Genomic DNA, 17,400 nt, shown 5'->3' on the forward strand with positions numbered 1-17,400 from the left:
GTTCGGATACCAAAACTTCCTCAAAACATTATAGGTCACAATAAAAAAATGACATATTAAATTTAATATTAATAATAAACAAAATTTTGACAGTTCAGAAAAATTGAATTTCTAACGACTTCAATAAGAAACAAATACATTAATTATTCCAATTAAATTTGTATTGTAAATACAAAACATCATTGAAAAATATTTTATATCATATTATATTAAATTTCGACCAAGAAGGAAATATTTATTTAGTTTTATATTTTTTATAAATTTCCATGAATTTTGACAGAAATTTACTAAAAAAAAACAAAACACTAAAATGACAAATGTCAATATTTATGGAAACTTCGAGAAAAAACGATTTATGATTTCTGAAAAAAAATTGACAATTCTAAAAATATATTACTTTTACTAATTGAAAAAGGAACAGATATATTAGAATATATCCAACAGTTATATTCAAATTAGGCAAAATGCTATATTCAAAATAATAGAAATATATAATATTTATAGATTTAAATAAATATTGATAGTTTTAAACTAAAAAAAAGAAAGTGTCATTTGTCAATATCTATGGAAAGTATTAGATGAATAAATTTATAATTTATATTTATTTGGTTCGGATACTAACACGTCAAAATTTTGACAGGTCAAAAGAATTAATATTTTTAACGAATTCAAATAGGAACAAATACATTAATTATTCCAACTTATATTACAAATCACATTTAAGTTAAGATACAGAATAATAAAATTTATCAAATTTAAATAAATTTGGGCGGTTACGAATTTAAAACAAATGACGAAAATGACGTTTTATAATATTACGGGAAATGTATGAATAAATTGATTTATGATTAAGATTTAATTTGCTTAAGTTGTTCATTCAGATAAACATCACAAAATTAATATAAATCATGATTGAAAACTAAATATTATATCATATTATATTAAATTTCGAAGTGTGATTTTTGGCACATAGATTTGGACTCGAATTCCTCAGAACTTTATCCATGTTAGTTTCAGGGATAGTATGAATATCAATTTATAGTCGGAAATTTATATTATAAGCGTTTTGTAAGTAATCACAAATTTTGAAAAATGCATTGAAATCGATGAGTGTCTAATCATAAATTAGTAATATAGTAATACTACATATTATAGTAATACCAAATAAGATATAACAAATTTATAAAAATCACTTGGTTATTCAATGTGGTTGTCAAACGGATTCAAATTTCAATCAGGTGGATTTTAATAAGGGCCGTTGCAACGCAAGGCTGGGTATGCTAGTATATATATATATATATATATATATATATATATATATATATATATATTCAATAGATAAGTCCTGGATTTTTTCAATATATTGATTGTTTCTTTTCCGAACAGTATTAATCTTTTATTAACACTATTTGACGAATTCAAAAAGACGTATTCTAATTTGACGAATTCAATACTAACATAGTTTATTCCATCCCTTGCAAAAATTGTCAAAAACAATACATTGGTCAAACATCACAATACATTCATAAGAGAATGAGACAACATGAATTAAGCATCACTCATCATAAAAGCCGAAATTTCCAAAGTACTCTTGTCCAGCATTCGATCGAAAACTCACATAATTTCACCTTTGAACCCAATATTTTATATAGACAGGATTGTACTTATAAAAGACTTTTTTCTGAAAGCAGTTTAATCTTTTTGAATTCGTCAAATAGTGTTAATAAAAGATCAGAAGATCACAATATCATTCATGACTCATATCTAAATTTTTTAAACCTGATTAAAAACAATTAATCCTAATAATTTTTGAATATGTATATATATACATGTATATATGTTATAATATATGTACATCCATATATGTGCTTATATGTATGTTTTTGTGTGTACACTATATATATATATGTTCATGTATATATGTTCATTATATATGTGCATAGTATGTAGGTGTGCATATGCATGTGCATGTATATATATATATATATATATATATATATATATATATATACATAATATTTCTCAACATTTACTAAAGCAATATTTCCTCTTTTTTCGTAAATTACCAATACAAGAGCCATAAAAAATCATTTTTGCCAGGAATTCCGTACATTGTCCTTTGCATCTGGCCGACAGAACTCCATATCAGTGTGTTTAAGTCTTGTGTAGTCGTAACATCTACAAATATCTTCCAAAAAAATCGAGTGTTTTTAACAAAAAAAATATTAGTGATATGGATATATAAATTATTACAGGTAAATAATTTTTGCTTCTCAATTTTATATAAAACCTTTTTTAGTTAATTCTTATTACTCTTTACCCCGGTACATAATCCATTCCTTTATAAAAATTTTTTCTAATTAATCTGTATTGACCATCGTTAATTATTGTTAATATTTTTAAAAAAACATTGTATTTGACAGAATAAACCTGATGATGGAACGTACCTAGTTCCGAAACGTCGTATTAAACATCTTCAAAAAACAAATTGTTTTTTATTATTGGATTTACTGTTAGGAAAAGAAACAATCAATATATATATATATATATATATATATATATATATATATACATATATAATATAATATAATTATCAAAGTATCATTACTTACTTTATCCATTACAAGACAGCCGTAATTAATTGCTTGCTCTTTGGTAGCTTCAGTTCCCATAATTGTTGCTAATGCATTATTTTGTTTCTTATGAAATTCAAGTAATTTCTGTAATGGAAAATCAGCACAAACATCACCATTTAAAATAAAGAAAGCTTCTGGAGATCCTCCCCGAATTAAATCTCGAAAATGATACATTCCACCAGCAGTTCCTAAAGCAGTAAATTCTTGTAGATACCTGTAAAATAAAATTAAATAGTTTTACTGGACTATTATCTGACTTATGTAACTACTTGTTATTCTAAAAAAACTAGATATACCTTATTTTTATTTGATATTCATGTTGCATGTCTGATATAAACTGGCTGATTTGTGAGGCTGAATAGAATCCTATTATTAAAATTTCTTCTAAATTAGGAATGCAAACGCAAGCTTCAACATGATGTTGTATTATTGGTAAGCCGGCAACTGGAAAGAGTGGTTTAGGAACATCGAGAGACAAGGGTCTAAACCTTGTTCCTAGAAAAATAAATCAATAATAATAAATAATCAAGAAATATGCTAAGGTAAACATGTTCGTCTGCATCGACACTATCATTCAGTGGAAAAAAAAAACTAGATAAAGTTTCAAAATGTGTGTTTTTTGTATTGTTTACAAGAATACACTTCTACAACTATTACACTATTGTTTGTTAAATCCTATTCTAATTAATAATTGAAACAAAGTTATACTATATATATGCAATTAACATGAGTGTCAAATAAGAATATAATAAAAACTATATGTATGGTAGTTGATATTCAAAATTTAAAAATTTTATAAAATAGTTCATACCTTTTTGAGGACCACCTATTAATATAACTCCTTTCAACATATTGTTGTTTAATGAAACCTAAAGTAATTACACAGCATTATTTAAAAACAGTTTTGATAAGCATGAAATGCAAGCTTAGAAAAGATAATAATATGTGACGTATGCAATTTTATTGCAAAAGATAACATACCGATTATATTATATACTAGCCGGCCCGACAGACTTCGTCCTGTCAAAAAAAATTGTAATGTGGCGGTGTTTTGTGCCTAACTTTTTTCTATTCTTTGCAAAAAATTATCCTGAACAAAACCGTCACCCTGGTAATCATTCGGTGTGAATTAAAAATAATTATATAAAACACTATAAGCATTTAAAAGTAAGTAATTTTAATAATGTAAATTATAATTCAAAAATCAGTTCAATTTTCATTGTAGTGCTTTGTGATAAACGATGTTTGATTACCTGGCGCATAGACAAACAAATCTGATGGTTTTCCAATACGGGAATAAACAACATACAATTTTCCATGTGTGAAACATGGGCTTTCTAAATTAATACCACAAACACTTAATGATACCATAAACGCACTGGAAATGCATTGGGATGCATGGTGCGAAAACATCTTCTGATTTATACTATCCATTGAATATAGTTGGTCGATATTTCGCAACATCATAATTGCCGATCCAACCTTTAATTGAAGATTGTGAGGTGACAATCCTAGCAAATCCAGCGAGTTTAAAAACTCCGGTGGATCGTCTTGGTTAGTTGCCGAATCAACTGATTCGCCAGTAATTTGTTCTTGAATTTTGAAATTTAATTAATTTACATCAATGTTTTTGGCTGCCAATATAGCTGGATTAATAGAAAGATATTTCTAGTTTATATAAATTTATTCAAAATTAGATTATCAAAAACTACACAAAATGTCATGACATAGATCATTGTTTTTTTTACCAATTGCGTTGCCTACTCGATTAAAGAAAAAAAGGGCTGTTTTTAGGGTTTTCCCGGAAATTATTCGTTTTTTTCTCGGCGTAACAACCATCCTTGGACTTCAACGAACATTTTAAAAAAAGAATTGGCCAAATTGGCCCAGGCGCTGTTGAGTTATGCGCTTACCAACACATTTTGCGATCCATTTTTATATAAAATATTATTTTGTTATATGATAAAACGTTATATAAAATTAAATATCACAAATTCATATATTTTAAATATATATTTCTTATGTCTAATTAATTTTCTGTTGTTTGTATTAATATAACTTGAATAGGTTAATTTTAACTGACAGATCGGTCCTATTTTGGTTCAAAGAATTAATTATTGCTACGGGCGCTACATTGCATTGGCGCTTCAATCGCATATCACTCGCCATTCAAATTAAAGCGCCAAAATTTCAAATCAAAATATTTGTACTTTAAAAATAATGTATTATTAATGAAATAAATATAGTCTTAAAAATAGTTTATTAGAACTCGAACTTTGTTCTTCATACTATGTGAAAAAATTTCGTAGTTATCTAGAAGAAAAAAGAAATGATTTAACTTAAAACCTCCGTCATTAAGAAAAAACCTCAGAATCACCACAACGATTGTTTCTTCTGTGTGGTGAATATCAATGAAATAAATTCAGGCAATAGAAGTAAAAACCACAATCTCAATAGAATAAGGTCTACTTATGATCGTTACACAACCCCTATCCATGCTAATGATCAACAATCTAGAACATCAACATCTCATGCTTACCAAGTAATAGATGCAGAAAACAATATTAAAAAAGAAAAATTAAAAACTGATATATTTGATGTAATTGATTTGAATTCATCACCCGCACTCTTATTAAATGTAAAATATTAGCGAAAAGCAGGACAGGAGTATCCACCAAGACATCAGAACTTTGGGGGAGCGGTATATAGGAAGATGGGACATCCACATGATGGCTGACAATTGTTGGAGCTTATGATAAAATCTGTAAGGCCTTGTACATGCTCGAAAATCTACCATCTACCATCCAAAAATAAAAATGATTCAGGCTCCTAAGGAAATGTTTTGAGTAATATACAACCCCATTTTACAATAATTGGTAAATACACCCAAAGGCCAATAAAATACTTCAGTTCAAAAAAACAAAATGATAAGTTTCTGTTCTGCTGCTAAAAGTGGAAAAAGAAATAATAAATCAAATAAATTTTACTTTATAGTTTAATAAGACATGTATTATTTTATTATTTTTATTAACAAAAACATTAGAACAAAATTAAGTAGATCAGAAAGTCAGTCTTCCAATTTCATATTGAGTATCGTTAATTAAAATGAATACTGTCCAATTAAAGCTAAATACATAGTTCTATATAAAAAACATTATAATAATACATAGTTCTATATAAAAACATATTAAAAATATAGTTTAGATAGATAATATTTTTTCTGTATAAGTAATATTAATTATGATTTTATTTTTCTTGACTAAAGAAGCATCCGTTATTTTTCTGAATTAAAGGCCTTAAATTTATTTAAATATTCTCTTATGATTATTTTCTTATATATATACATTTTTTTAATTCATTAAAAATTAAAAAAGAAAAACTTGAAAAATTTAATATCAATTCAAAAATCTAGTCAAGGTAAAATCCGGTGAAAAATTAACATTCTAAGCAAAGTAGAAAAATTCATTTTTTATCTACCCTTAAAAAAGGGTAAAAAAATTTCTTTATACCATAGAAAAATTAAAATTATAATCAAAGGTAAAATCATTAATTTTTTACCACTAAAAGATTAAAATTCTAATCAGGGCTAAAAAAAACATTTTTTATCTTTGGAAGATTTAAATTTTAATAAAGGTTAAAATAAATTCACTTTTTACCTTTGGCAGATCAAAACTCTAATCAAAGTTAAAAGAACTGTTGAAAAAAAGTGTTAAATTTTCGTCCACATTTAAGCTCATCCTACCGAACCGATTTTAAAAAATCAAAAATTGTTCGAAAGATATTAGTTGGGAATGGTACTGATTAATTTTAGGTGAAAATCTACCGAGCCGTTTTTTTGTAATTACCTGTTGAAAAAAAATTTAAGCCGATTTTCATGAAATTTTTTTTGGCGATATACATCATGGTCTTATAGAACTCACTGTAATATTGCGGCCGACAAGTAGTTTAATCTTAAAAATTTGTCAAACTTTGCTAAAATTATTATCGTTTTTTTTTTAAGTAGGATTAATGAAGTATATTATTTACACATTTTTTTGATTAAGTCGATTATTTACACATATCGGAAAGTTCGTGTAACTTGCCTCAAGGCTAAATACCAAACCAACTAGTTTAATTAATAAAACACCATTTACTTCATACAAATACATTTAATAATCCACAGTGGCGTACCTAGAACTTTTGCCGCCCGGGGCGATCTCCAGATTGCCGCCCTTTCAATTATAAGTCAGTCAAATAGTAGTTTTTGTGCCTTAAGGCAAATTGCTGGCACTTCCCGTACCGAAACATAAATTTTTTAAAAAAGATTTAAATTTTTTTGCAATCTGAAAAAAATATATTTGTGAGAATTTCGAAAATTTTGAAAAAAACTGACTTTTTTGAAAATTTGTAATTTTTTTTCAAATCAATCGCGCTGCGCAGCTGTTTTGGAGACGAAATATTGAAGCGCGTAAGCGTCGCGTTGCAGTCTAACGGATAGACATTGATACGGAACCCATAGAAATGTAAATTAAAGTTCTTATTATTAAAATCTCTAGAAAATATCAGATAATTTGACGTGAGTATGTCTAATGTTTATTTTTGACCGCCAAATGGCTCATTTTTTTACTTTTTCTCCCATATCTCCAAAGTCGTTAGACCTGCCTTTCCAAAAATTTGAACAGTTTTTTATTTAGTCAATACAAATAAAATGTTTTTTGACATATTGTGACGATAATCAATATTATCGTCTTATGGATAATTATTGTCGCCTGATGGTCGTCAACCCCAGGGTACACCACCCCTACCCTTAACCATTTATCGGCTCTTGGGGTCCATCGGTGAGTCGCTCTGGAGGTCCTGGCAATTAAGAAGTTAGAGCCAACGAAGACGTATCCCATAGGCGAACGCCTTGGGATACGTTAGTGTTAGTTGTGTGTGTGTTGTGCAACAAGGCAGGTCCAGCTTAAGGTCAGATAATGTAGATTATAAGCTGTAGCTATTCTCCCCTCAAATGCCCATATAAGCACATATACCATGATATAAGAATAAGAGGTATTAGTTAGGGAACATGACCGTATGCAAGTACGGTCATGTTCCACAAATACATGCGGAATGTATTATTAATTATTTAAATAGAGTTAGTTATAAAAGTAATCTTGGTTTCATTTGTATAGTAGCTACTAACCCCCACAGGTAATTACAGGTACTTTAGCGGGCGATTGGAGTATTGAAGTAACCCCTTCGTAATCGGGTTGCAAGGCTAGAATATAATATTTGGCAGCCATTGCAACCCCCAAGAAAGGGGCTTCAACCCCTCTCGTCACAATATTCAAATCGGACGCCGTTCTCTTAAAAACTGAGTTACCGTTTTTGGCACTTTTTGCCCCGTATCTCCGGAACGGCTAGACCTGCCTTCTCCAAAACTAATCAGCATACAGATTTTGCTTCTCTATTACTACGACAATATTTGCAAAATTCTATTTTCAACATTCTACGTTTCAAACGTTCTATTTTATTATTTTGTAACTTTATTGTAAATCGTTCACTTCATTCTTTTGATCTGAAAATCACAAAGAGTACAATTATATAAGTGTGAATTTTATAATATTTATTTATATTATTCATTATCATTATATAATTTAATAAGGTTTTCTTAATTATGGAATATTACTGGTCTAAAACTTGTCTAAAATGCTGTAGTCTAATTAATAATAATTTGACGAGTAATTTGTGTTTAAAAGTTATTAACATGTAACAAATTTACCTTCAATTGAATTTGTCATTGAAGCCAAATTGGGGCTGGCAGCATTACTTTTCTGTTTAATATTTTCTTTGTTTAGTTGATAATCACCATTATTGTTCTCATTATTAAAATGTTGGTCCATTACTTGTTCAGGCACATCATATACGTTGTAATTAGATTGGTCAGATATAAAATGATTGAAAGGAGAAAGATTTGTGAAATGGTGAGGGTAGGGGTATAATATGGTATTTGCAGGACACACAGGAACTACTTGTGTTGTAACTCGAGATTTGTAATAAAATCCATTATATAGAGAAAAAATAGCATTAAACACAGTCGTATGACTATTTCCAATATATGGAAGCCATGGATTATTCGAATTTACATAGCATGTTGATATGTCAGCATTCAAATTATTATTTGAATAATTATTCAAAATAATTTTAAATTATTAGGGAATTATTATTCAAAAAAATTATTTGGGAAATTCAAAATAATTATTAAATTATTAGGGAATTATTATTCAAAAAATTATTTGGGAAATTATTATTTACATAATTATTTGGCATAGTAGGAATATTTATAATATTATTATTATAGTTAGTAATGGAATCAGGGTAGGCACACTCTGATTGCACATATTTACAAATTGAGCTTCTGAAATGTCGGTCTGAGTCGAGCAATCAACTAATGTATTTGAATATTTGTACCAATTCAAAAAGGTAGGGCAAATTTACAATCAGGTTCATAACAAAGTAAGCCATTGGTAATTAGGACATTATAGGTACTTCTCCGGTAGCCGCAAGAGAAGACGGATTCTGTTGGAGGAAAATTGTGAGATTTGTTCCTGTATGCTAATGTCGGTTGAGTTTCAATACTTCTTGATACTACTAATACTTCGTGTTGAAGTGACATTTTTACTAGAACATATATATATTTTTATTTTCATAGTACTTAATGATTAAATTACGTGCGTATAGTTAGCAGCACAAGTACCTAGCAGCAAAATAATCTCAAGGTCATTTGTTTAAAATTTAATTTTACTGTATAAAATGTTAAAATATTGCTATAAAGTTAATTAAATCTTAATGTTTTAGGCTTTCTAGTTTTTTTGACATAAATATCTTAAACATAATTATCTGACAGCATTATTTTCCATTGTTACAACATCCCACAGTCGGTGCTGGCGATTCTGCTGTTGATAATGCAAATAAAATTACATATATTACACAAGTGCTCAATTATCAACTCAATAAATAAAATTGATGAGAATAATAAAAATGTGAAGCAAAAATATAGTGTTTCGTGTTGATTTCAAGGAATTAACAACAAATTCTTTCGCTGTGTTTGAGAGGTTATTATGTCTGCTGCTAGAACTTTTTGATAGAAAAATCCATCAAATTTTACATTTATGATACTAATGTTTCCTTCCTCAATAAACATAAATGTGAAAAAAAATATAGTGTTTCGTGTTGATTTCAAGAAATTTACAACAAATTCTTTCGCTGTGTTTGAGAGGTAATTAAGTCTGCTGCTGGAACTTTTTGATAGAAATAATTCATCAAATTTTACATTTTTGATACTAATGTTTCCTTATTAACTCAATAAATATAAATGTCAAGAAAAATTATTGATAAGATAAAAAAAAAATTGCCAACTAAATTCTGGCAGACCCGCCACTAACATAACCTCAAGAACGATTGTTAACAATTGTAAAAAGTAGCCTGAAAACGTTGTCGAACTAATATAAAACACAACATTATTACTTTATATTCATAGTTATTTATTAATATTCATTACTAATTCAGTTATTGATAAGATAAATGTAAAAAAATTGCCAAATAAACACTGGCAGGCCCGCGACTAATTTATCAAAAAAAACACAACTTTCACTATGTCGACCCAATATAAAACACAACATTATTACTTTATATTCATAGTTATTTATTAATATTCATCACTAATTCAGTTATTGATAAGATAAATGTAAAAATGTGCCAAATAAACACTGGCAGACCCTCGACACTATTTCAACATATCTTCGAACTAGGGAATGCAATACCGATAGAAAATTTCAAAACCGGTACTTCGGTAATTTTTCATTTTAAAACCGGAATACCGGTAAATTACCGGTATTTTTATTATCTTAAACAAAAAAAAACAAAATTGAAAGTTACTAGTACAAATATAAAAAAATGTATATACAACTACAACTATATTCAACTAAACAATAAAAACAATAAAATAAAACAATAAGTTTATTTTTTTAAATAATAATTGAACAAAATTATATCCAATTTAATTAATTCATTATCACTATCGAGTATATTGAGTACTTTTCACCAAAAACAAACTTATGAGTAAGAAAGACCAAAAACTCACAAAAGATCATATTACATTATTATAATAAACTGTATTGTCTGTATCCGATGTGTTAAATTAGCACAATCTCCAAAAATAATTTTTCTACATTAATTTAAGTTCGGATTGAGTATTGTTATTTAAAACAATAATGTGATGGTTCTATAGTATTTTCAAACTTCGAAACGTTTTTGAAAAATAATTTTTTATAATTGTAATAAGAAGCAAAAATATTTAGTAATTATCATAATTATTACGTATAAAGTTAGAAAAAAATAAAGATTACGCAGAGGTAATCTGTATGATATAAAATATTTTGGCGGAAATATCGCTTACAAAACCGTTACATTTTTATATAAGATAAAAGAACATCATTATATATCAGTTCAATTCTATTTATTGTAACACGATATGAAGCCTTTAGTAAAGCAATAAATATTCAGTTTAATGACGAGTTAAGATAATATTTGACATTTGTTTATCCTATAGAATCACTTGAGGACATACTGTTTATGCGATTATAGAATTTAAAGATAAATTTGTTCCGAGAAATTTAAACTTTCGTGTATTACGTATCAAATAGCGCTTATGTAAAAATACCGAAAACACCGGTATTTTTGGGGTAAATACCGGTAAAAATACCGCCGAAAAATCGGGCGGTTTACCGGTAATTCGGTATACCGGTATACCGGTATTGCATTCCCTACTTCGAACATATTTTGACACGGCAGATCATGTCGGTTGGTATCAATGTACTATGACATAATATGTAAAAATACTTGATTGTAGGTTAAAGATTTTTATGTCAAACAAAGATAATGCAAAATAAATGAAATTTAATTGAATAAATTATTATATTTTAATCATTTTCATAAAAAAAATAGGTTTTAAATAGTGGCCACGCCTTCGCCGATAGGCCACGCCCAGTGACAAGAGACGAACCACAGTCAATCAATTTTGACAAACAACAGGTGTTGCCACAGATGAGTGAAATGACTTATAATTCTTCTACGGTTATGTTTCAACTTCAAAGCGATAGAAAGCGAAACGTTTTTTGCAGTTTGACAGTTCTGGAATAAATAAAATGGTTTGGTTTGACGGTTTACCCTGGTTTACCAATTTATAAACCATTTATAAATGAACTTAAAAATATGATTACAAACATTATTTTAATTTTAACAAATTAGTTCTTTATTATCGAATATTATTTATAGATGTGATATATATGCCGCCGATTAATATTTTAATTAGATTTTATTCGATCAAAATATTCGAGGTAACAACTAAGATGAAATACTTAAATGTCGCTGAGAAAAATGATGCTGCGAAAAATATTGCTAATATATTATCCAATGGCACATCAAGGAAGGTTTGCTAACATAATATATGCTCTCATTTAAACTCATTGTTAGGATGTATACGAACGTAACATATATTTTTCAAGACTTATTTTGATTTTCTTTTATATAATTATTTCAGCGTGAGGGACGTTCTGTTTACAATAAAATATATGAATTCAACTCAAATGTGCTTGGGCGTGATGTAACAATGATAATGACTTCTGTATCTGGACATTTATTGAATTGTGCATTTGACCAATCTGTTAAAGGGTGGCAAAGTTGTGATCCTGTGAAACTCTTTGATGCACCAGTTTATAAAGTTTGTCCAAAGGATTCTCTAAATATAAAAGTAGGGCTTAATTAAATTCTCAATGCTGATAATAATATTGTTGTATTATAATCAGTTGACATTGTAGTTTTAATCGTTTTTATTTTTTATTGTAGGCAACATTAGAAAGAGAAATAAGAGTATGCTCTGCTTTAATAATTTGGACTGATTGTGATCGAGAAGGAGAAAATATTGGATCAGAAATAGTTCAAGTAAAATATTTGAGTAAAAGAGTAGATAACAATTAACATACATTTATATATAGTTTTAGTTTTTGCTTAATTATTTCAAATTGCTAATGCAAAACTAATAAAATTATTTTTCAGTTTTAATTTTATATTGTTTGTTATAATGTATTATCAATTATATTTAAATTTTAGGTATGTAAGGCTGTTAAAAATAATATTAAGATATATAGAGCAAAATTTTCTGAAATAACTAGTACGTCCATAAATAGAGCTCTTCAGAATTTAACAGATATTGATCAGAATGTTTCAAATGCAGTAGATGTTCGTCAAGAATTAGATCTTCGAATAGGTAGTAATAATGCAATATACTGATTGATCTTCAAGAATGATGAATATAATAGTAGAAAATTATTGCAGGAGCTGCTTTTACAAGATTTCAGACTATGCAATTACAAAGAAATGTTTCAAGACATGTATCAAATCAGTTAATCAGTTATGGTTCTTGTCAGTTTCCGACATTAGGTTTTGTAGTTAAAAGGTTCAAGGAAAATGGGGATTTTATTCAAGAATTTTTCTGGAAATTAAAAGGTAAACACTTGCATTTATATAGATGCAAGAGCCTTAAATAAGATTTATCAATATTGATCATTGCTTATAAATAAATTAATGTAGGAATTGAAATTATTTGTGCAAAACTATTTTTGCAAGTGTTTATATATATATATATATATATATATATATATATATACTAGCATACCCAGCCTTGCATTGCAACGGCCCTTATTAAAATGCACCTGATTGAAATTTGAATCCATTTGACAACCACATTGAATAACCAAGTGATTTTTATAAATTTGTTATATCTTATTTGGTATTACTATAATATGTAGTATTACTATATTACTAATTTATGATTAGACACTCATCGATTTCAATGCATTTTTCAAAATTTGTGATTACTTACAAAACGCTTATAATATAAATTTCCGACTATAAATTGATATTCATACTATCCCTGAAACTAACATGGATAAAGTTCTGAGGAATTCGAGTCCAAATCTATGTGCCAAAAATCACACTTCAAAATTTAATATAATATGATATAATATTTAGTTTTCAATCATGATTTATATTAATTTTGCAAGTGTGTATATATATATATATATATATATATATATATATATATATTTCATAGTCAAAATGATTACTTTCAGTGATTCACACCATTAAAGATTTGTCTGTGGAATTTAAATGGAAAAGAAATCGCTTATTCGATGAAGCTACTTGCATTGATTTATATAACAATTGCACATCAAATCCTGAAGCAGAAGTACTTAAAACTGATGGGAAGAGAAAAACCAAATGGAGGCCTTTACCAATGGATACTGTAGTAAGTTAATACTAAAAATCATAGTATTTCTGTTGTTTAGAATGTTTTTATTTCATCAAATTTCTTTGACTTGATAATATTTTTTATATTTTTATAAAAATATATATTATTATATTTAAGGAATTTGAAAAATTATCTTCAAAAAAATTGAAGATAAACGCAAAAGAAGCAATGAAAATAGCTGAGAAACTATATACCAGAGGTTTTATTTCATATCCTAGAACTGAGACAAATATTTTTCCCAAAGACTTCAATTTAAGGTATTTGTTATTAGTTATACAATTTTAAATAACATTACTTTTTATTTAATTTTATTTAAAGACATTTATACTTGTTGAATCTGTTTTGAATAGACTAGTATAATAAAGAGTGTACTGAAATTTATTTATGCATTATTCTCGATATGCTGAATAAATGGCATTTTTTATTAATTTTAGTCAATATGTAGAAAATCAGTGTGATGATTCCCGTTGGGGTGAATTTGCAAGGAAAATTTTGAATAATGGTGGGCCTAATCCAAGACAGGGAAAGAAGTCTGACCAAGCCCATCCTCCTATTCATCCAGTTAAAGCTGCATCAGGTAACATTATAAATGAAGTTAATAAAATATCATCAATGTAATCTTCTGCTAATAATCTGTTTCACAATAAATTGCAAACTTGAAAGATTAGCACTTCTAGATTATTCTACAACTGATAATGAGACTATGTCTATAATTTTAGAAGATATATCATTTTCAAATTTGTAATTTATTTTTTTTTGTAGTTATTTAGGTTTTATTTATTACATATTTGCTTTACTTAATTTTATTTAATTGAAAATTGCGTTTTAAGGATTGACAGGAAATGAAAGTCGTGTGTATGAACTTATTGCTCGTCATTTTTTGGCTTGTGTTTCTGCTGATGCTGTTGGCCTTGAGACCAGTTGTGAAATTCAAGTAGATGGAGAGTTTTTTTCAGCTACCGGATTATGTATATTAGAAAAAAATTACTTAGAAGTTTATGTGTATGAAAAGTGGAATTCTACAGAGATACATAATTATGAGGTGAGTTTGGAGAGAAATTATTTGAGAATTGATATTCAGCAAGAATTCAATAAATCAATGCTCTGAAACTTTATTATTTTGAATTTTAAGGTAGGACAAAAGTTTACACCAACGAGTATTCATTTAGATCCTGGAGTTACCATACCTCCGCCACTATTAACAGAAGCCGAATTAATTGCACTGATGGATAAACATGGCATAGGTACCGATGCCACTCATGCAGAACATATTTCAACTGTGAAAGACAGACTTTATGTTGGAGAAGGAGAGGACAGGAGATTGGTACCCGGTATTCTTGGCATGGGATTAGTGGAAGGGTAATTTTGTTATTATCATGATATATATTTAGATATATATATATATATATATATATATATATATATATAGCTATGTATTGTGTATCTTTATATTTTAGTTACCAAAAGGCAGGTTTGGAAATGGCAAGACCGGATCGCCGCGCTGCTTTGGAGGCAGATTTAAAATTGATATGTGAAGGTCGCAAAGATCCCAATGAAGTGCTTCGTCTACAGGTAGTTAAGTTATTTTACAACAAGTACGATTACAAAATAGAATATATTTATTACTTATTTTCTTTCAATTATATGTGAATTTTTCTTATGCAGGTTGCTATTTACAAAGAAGCTTTCATTAAAATTGTTCAAAACTATAATGATTTAGAAAGAGCAGTTGTGGATCGATTTGAAGATCGCGGTTTAACTAGACGTGAACCTAAAGTTCCATATAGGCCTGAAGGAGCAGGCCCTCCGGCGAAATTAGAATTTAAACCTTTTCGGAGGGACGATGATGACGGTAAAACATTTTCGTAAATTATATATTACATATCGAGAAATTCATAATTTTTTATTTATCTCAATTTTAAACTAATATATCAAAAATATATTTCAATGGTATTATTTGTTTTTTGATGTACATTGTTTTTTTTTTTGTTTAGATGATAGTGGATTTGGCGGACATGGAGGTGGTGGCGGAGGCGGTAGCGATAACAGGCGTGGTGGTGGGTGTGTATAATTTATTATTTTGTTGTGATAATTTATCACAATTAGGGTCAGAAATTAACATACTTTTGTTTATTTTCTTTTTAGTGGTGGCTTCTCTAATTATTCAGAAACAAGAAATTCAACAAAAAGTAATACTTATTCAAGTTATCAATCTACATCAGGTGCATATTCCTCTGGTTCATCTTCACGAGTTACCAATGATAATAGAGGTAACAATTTGTTAATTAAGTTTTTGAGCATATGAAGTATAATAGTTTGTTCTCAATTATATTATTTGCAGATAATTCCTTTTTCCCAAATAAATCAGATGACAAAACTAGATCACATGGTGGTGAAACTGACTTTAATGTAAATGATGATTTTGATTGTATGATTACAGGTAAAATTATTATTAATTTTCTTGAAATATTATTAATAACTTCTACAAGTATCATACTATTTTTTATATTATTTTCCTGTGTATTACTTTCCTGTTTTTTTTTTCAATTTTTAATTCTAAAATTTAAAATTTACTAGATTTTTTTTTTCAGATATGGATTGGGAGGATAACTTTAATGAAAATGGTATTGTTGACAGCAGCATACAACAGAACGATAATAGCAACTCAAATTACAGCAGCACTAAATTTACTCGTAATTATAAAAGTCTAAGGGCACAAACGGAAAATAAAGACTTTTCAACTAATCAGAAACAAACATATGGAGGGAACAGTTCCGGCTGGCATCAAACTAAACATTCTAATAGAAAGCAAAATGATGAAAAAGAGGTTTTATGCAGTGGCTGCCAAGAACTAGCTAGAAAGTAAGCAAAAAATTTTTACAACCATGATATACTCCTGCATATTTTATTCTGAGGATTGTTGTTTGATATTTTTTAGACAGACTGTAAAAAAAGAGGGTCCAAACAAAGGCAGAAAATTTTATGTATGTCCCAAACCTATGGAACAACAGTGTAAGTTCTTTGAGTGGGAGAAGATGAACCTGAGCATGATAGCAATGAATCAAGTAAGCACTAAAATAAGTAAAAGTATATATAGTTTAAGATATAGAGATATACAAACATATATGCTATGTAAATTTTATTATAGCTAACAACTGGTCAAGTAAACCTTCAAAGTCAAGAAAGACTTCAACAACAGTTTCAAAGAGAAAAACAACTTCTAAGGCAACTGGTACAAAACCCACTTCAAAAAGAAAATGTGGCCAATGTCGACAGGAAGGACACACAATTAAAAATTGTCCAAATATTAGCCATGTATGATATCTCAAATGAAAAATGAGACGGTAATAATTGTTTTAATTTTTTTTAACATGAGTTTTAAGCATTACATTTTAAAATAACACTATATATGTATGAACATATGTATATATA

At 28.0% G+C, this 17,400-nt stretch overlaps 2 protein-coding genes across 2 annotated transcripts; one reads left to right on the plus strand and one right to left on the minus strand.

The window, feature by feature from the left end:
* Nucleotides 1-2,612: 2,612 nt before the first annotated feature.
* On the minus strand, nt 2,613-3,561 carry LOC113380835 (mannose-1-phosphate guanyltransferase alpha-like; the record flags this gene model as incomplete). The annotated part of the gene is made up of 3 exons (XM_026619909.1): nt 3,448-3,561; nt 2,933-3,131; nt 2,613-2,850 (listed from the first exon to the last, which is right to left on the minus strand). Coding segments are annotated over exons 1-3 (477 nt in total), but the record flags the coding sequence as incomplete, so codon positions are not given.
* Nucleotides 3,562-12,007: 8,446 nt separating this feature from the next.
* Nucleotides 12,008-17,308, plus strand: LOC113380833 (DNA topoisomerase 3-alpha-like). Its single transcript, XM_026619906.1, has 18 exons — nt 12,008-12,088; nt 12,199-12,408; nt 12,504-12,599; nt 12,768-12,924; nt 12,993-13,163; nt 13,790-13,965; nt 14,086-14,225; nt 14,403-14,545; nt 14,799-15,010; nt 15,101-15,327; nt 15,426-15,540; nt 15,634-15,820; nt 15,963-16,029; nt 16,114-16,238; nt 16,310-16,408; nt 16,560-16,830; nt 16,907-17,033; nt 17,117-17,308. The coding sequence occupies exons 1-18, from the start codon at nt 12,008-12,010 to the stop codon at nt 17,306-17,308; spliced, it is 2,796 nt and encodes a 931-aa protein (XP_026475691.1).
* The last annotated feature ends 92 nt before the right edge of the window (nt 17,309-17,400 follow it).

The sequence above is a fragment of the Ctenocephalides felis genome, unplaced genomic scaffold, assembly GCF_003426905.1.
Source record: "Ctenocephalides felis isolate EL2017-DRISC unplaced genomic scaffold, ASM342690v1 CF-g0.4_SCAFFOLD_02404, whole genome shotgun sequence".
Classification (NCBI taxonomy): Eukaryota; Metazoa; Arthropoda; class Insecta; order Siphonaptera; family Pulicidae; genus Ctenocephalides; species Ctenocephalides felis.

Excerpts from the sequence above, each read along its gene's own strand:
- LOC113380833 (XM_026619906.1), top strand. The coding sequence starts at position 12,008 with ATGAAATACTTAAATGTCGCTGAGAAAAATGATGCTGCGAAAAATATT. Across the intron at positions 12,409-12,503 it reads AGGATTCTCTAAATATAAAA|GCAACATTAGAAAGAGAAAT; the intron begins GTAGGGCTTAAT and ends TTTTTATTGTAG. Across the intron at positions 14,226-14,402 it reads CCCAAAGACTTCAATTTAAG|TCAATATGTAGAAAATCAGT; the intron begins GTATTTGTTATT and ends TATTAATTTTAG.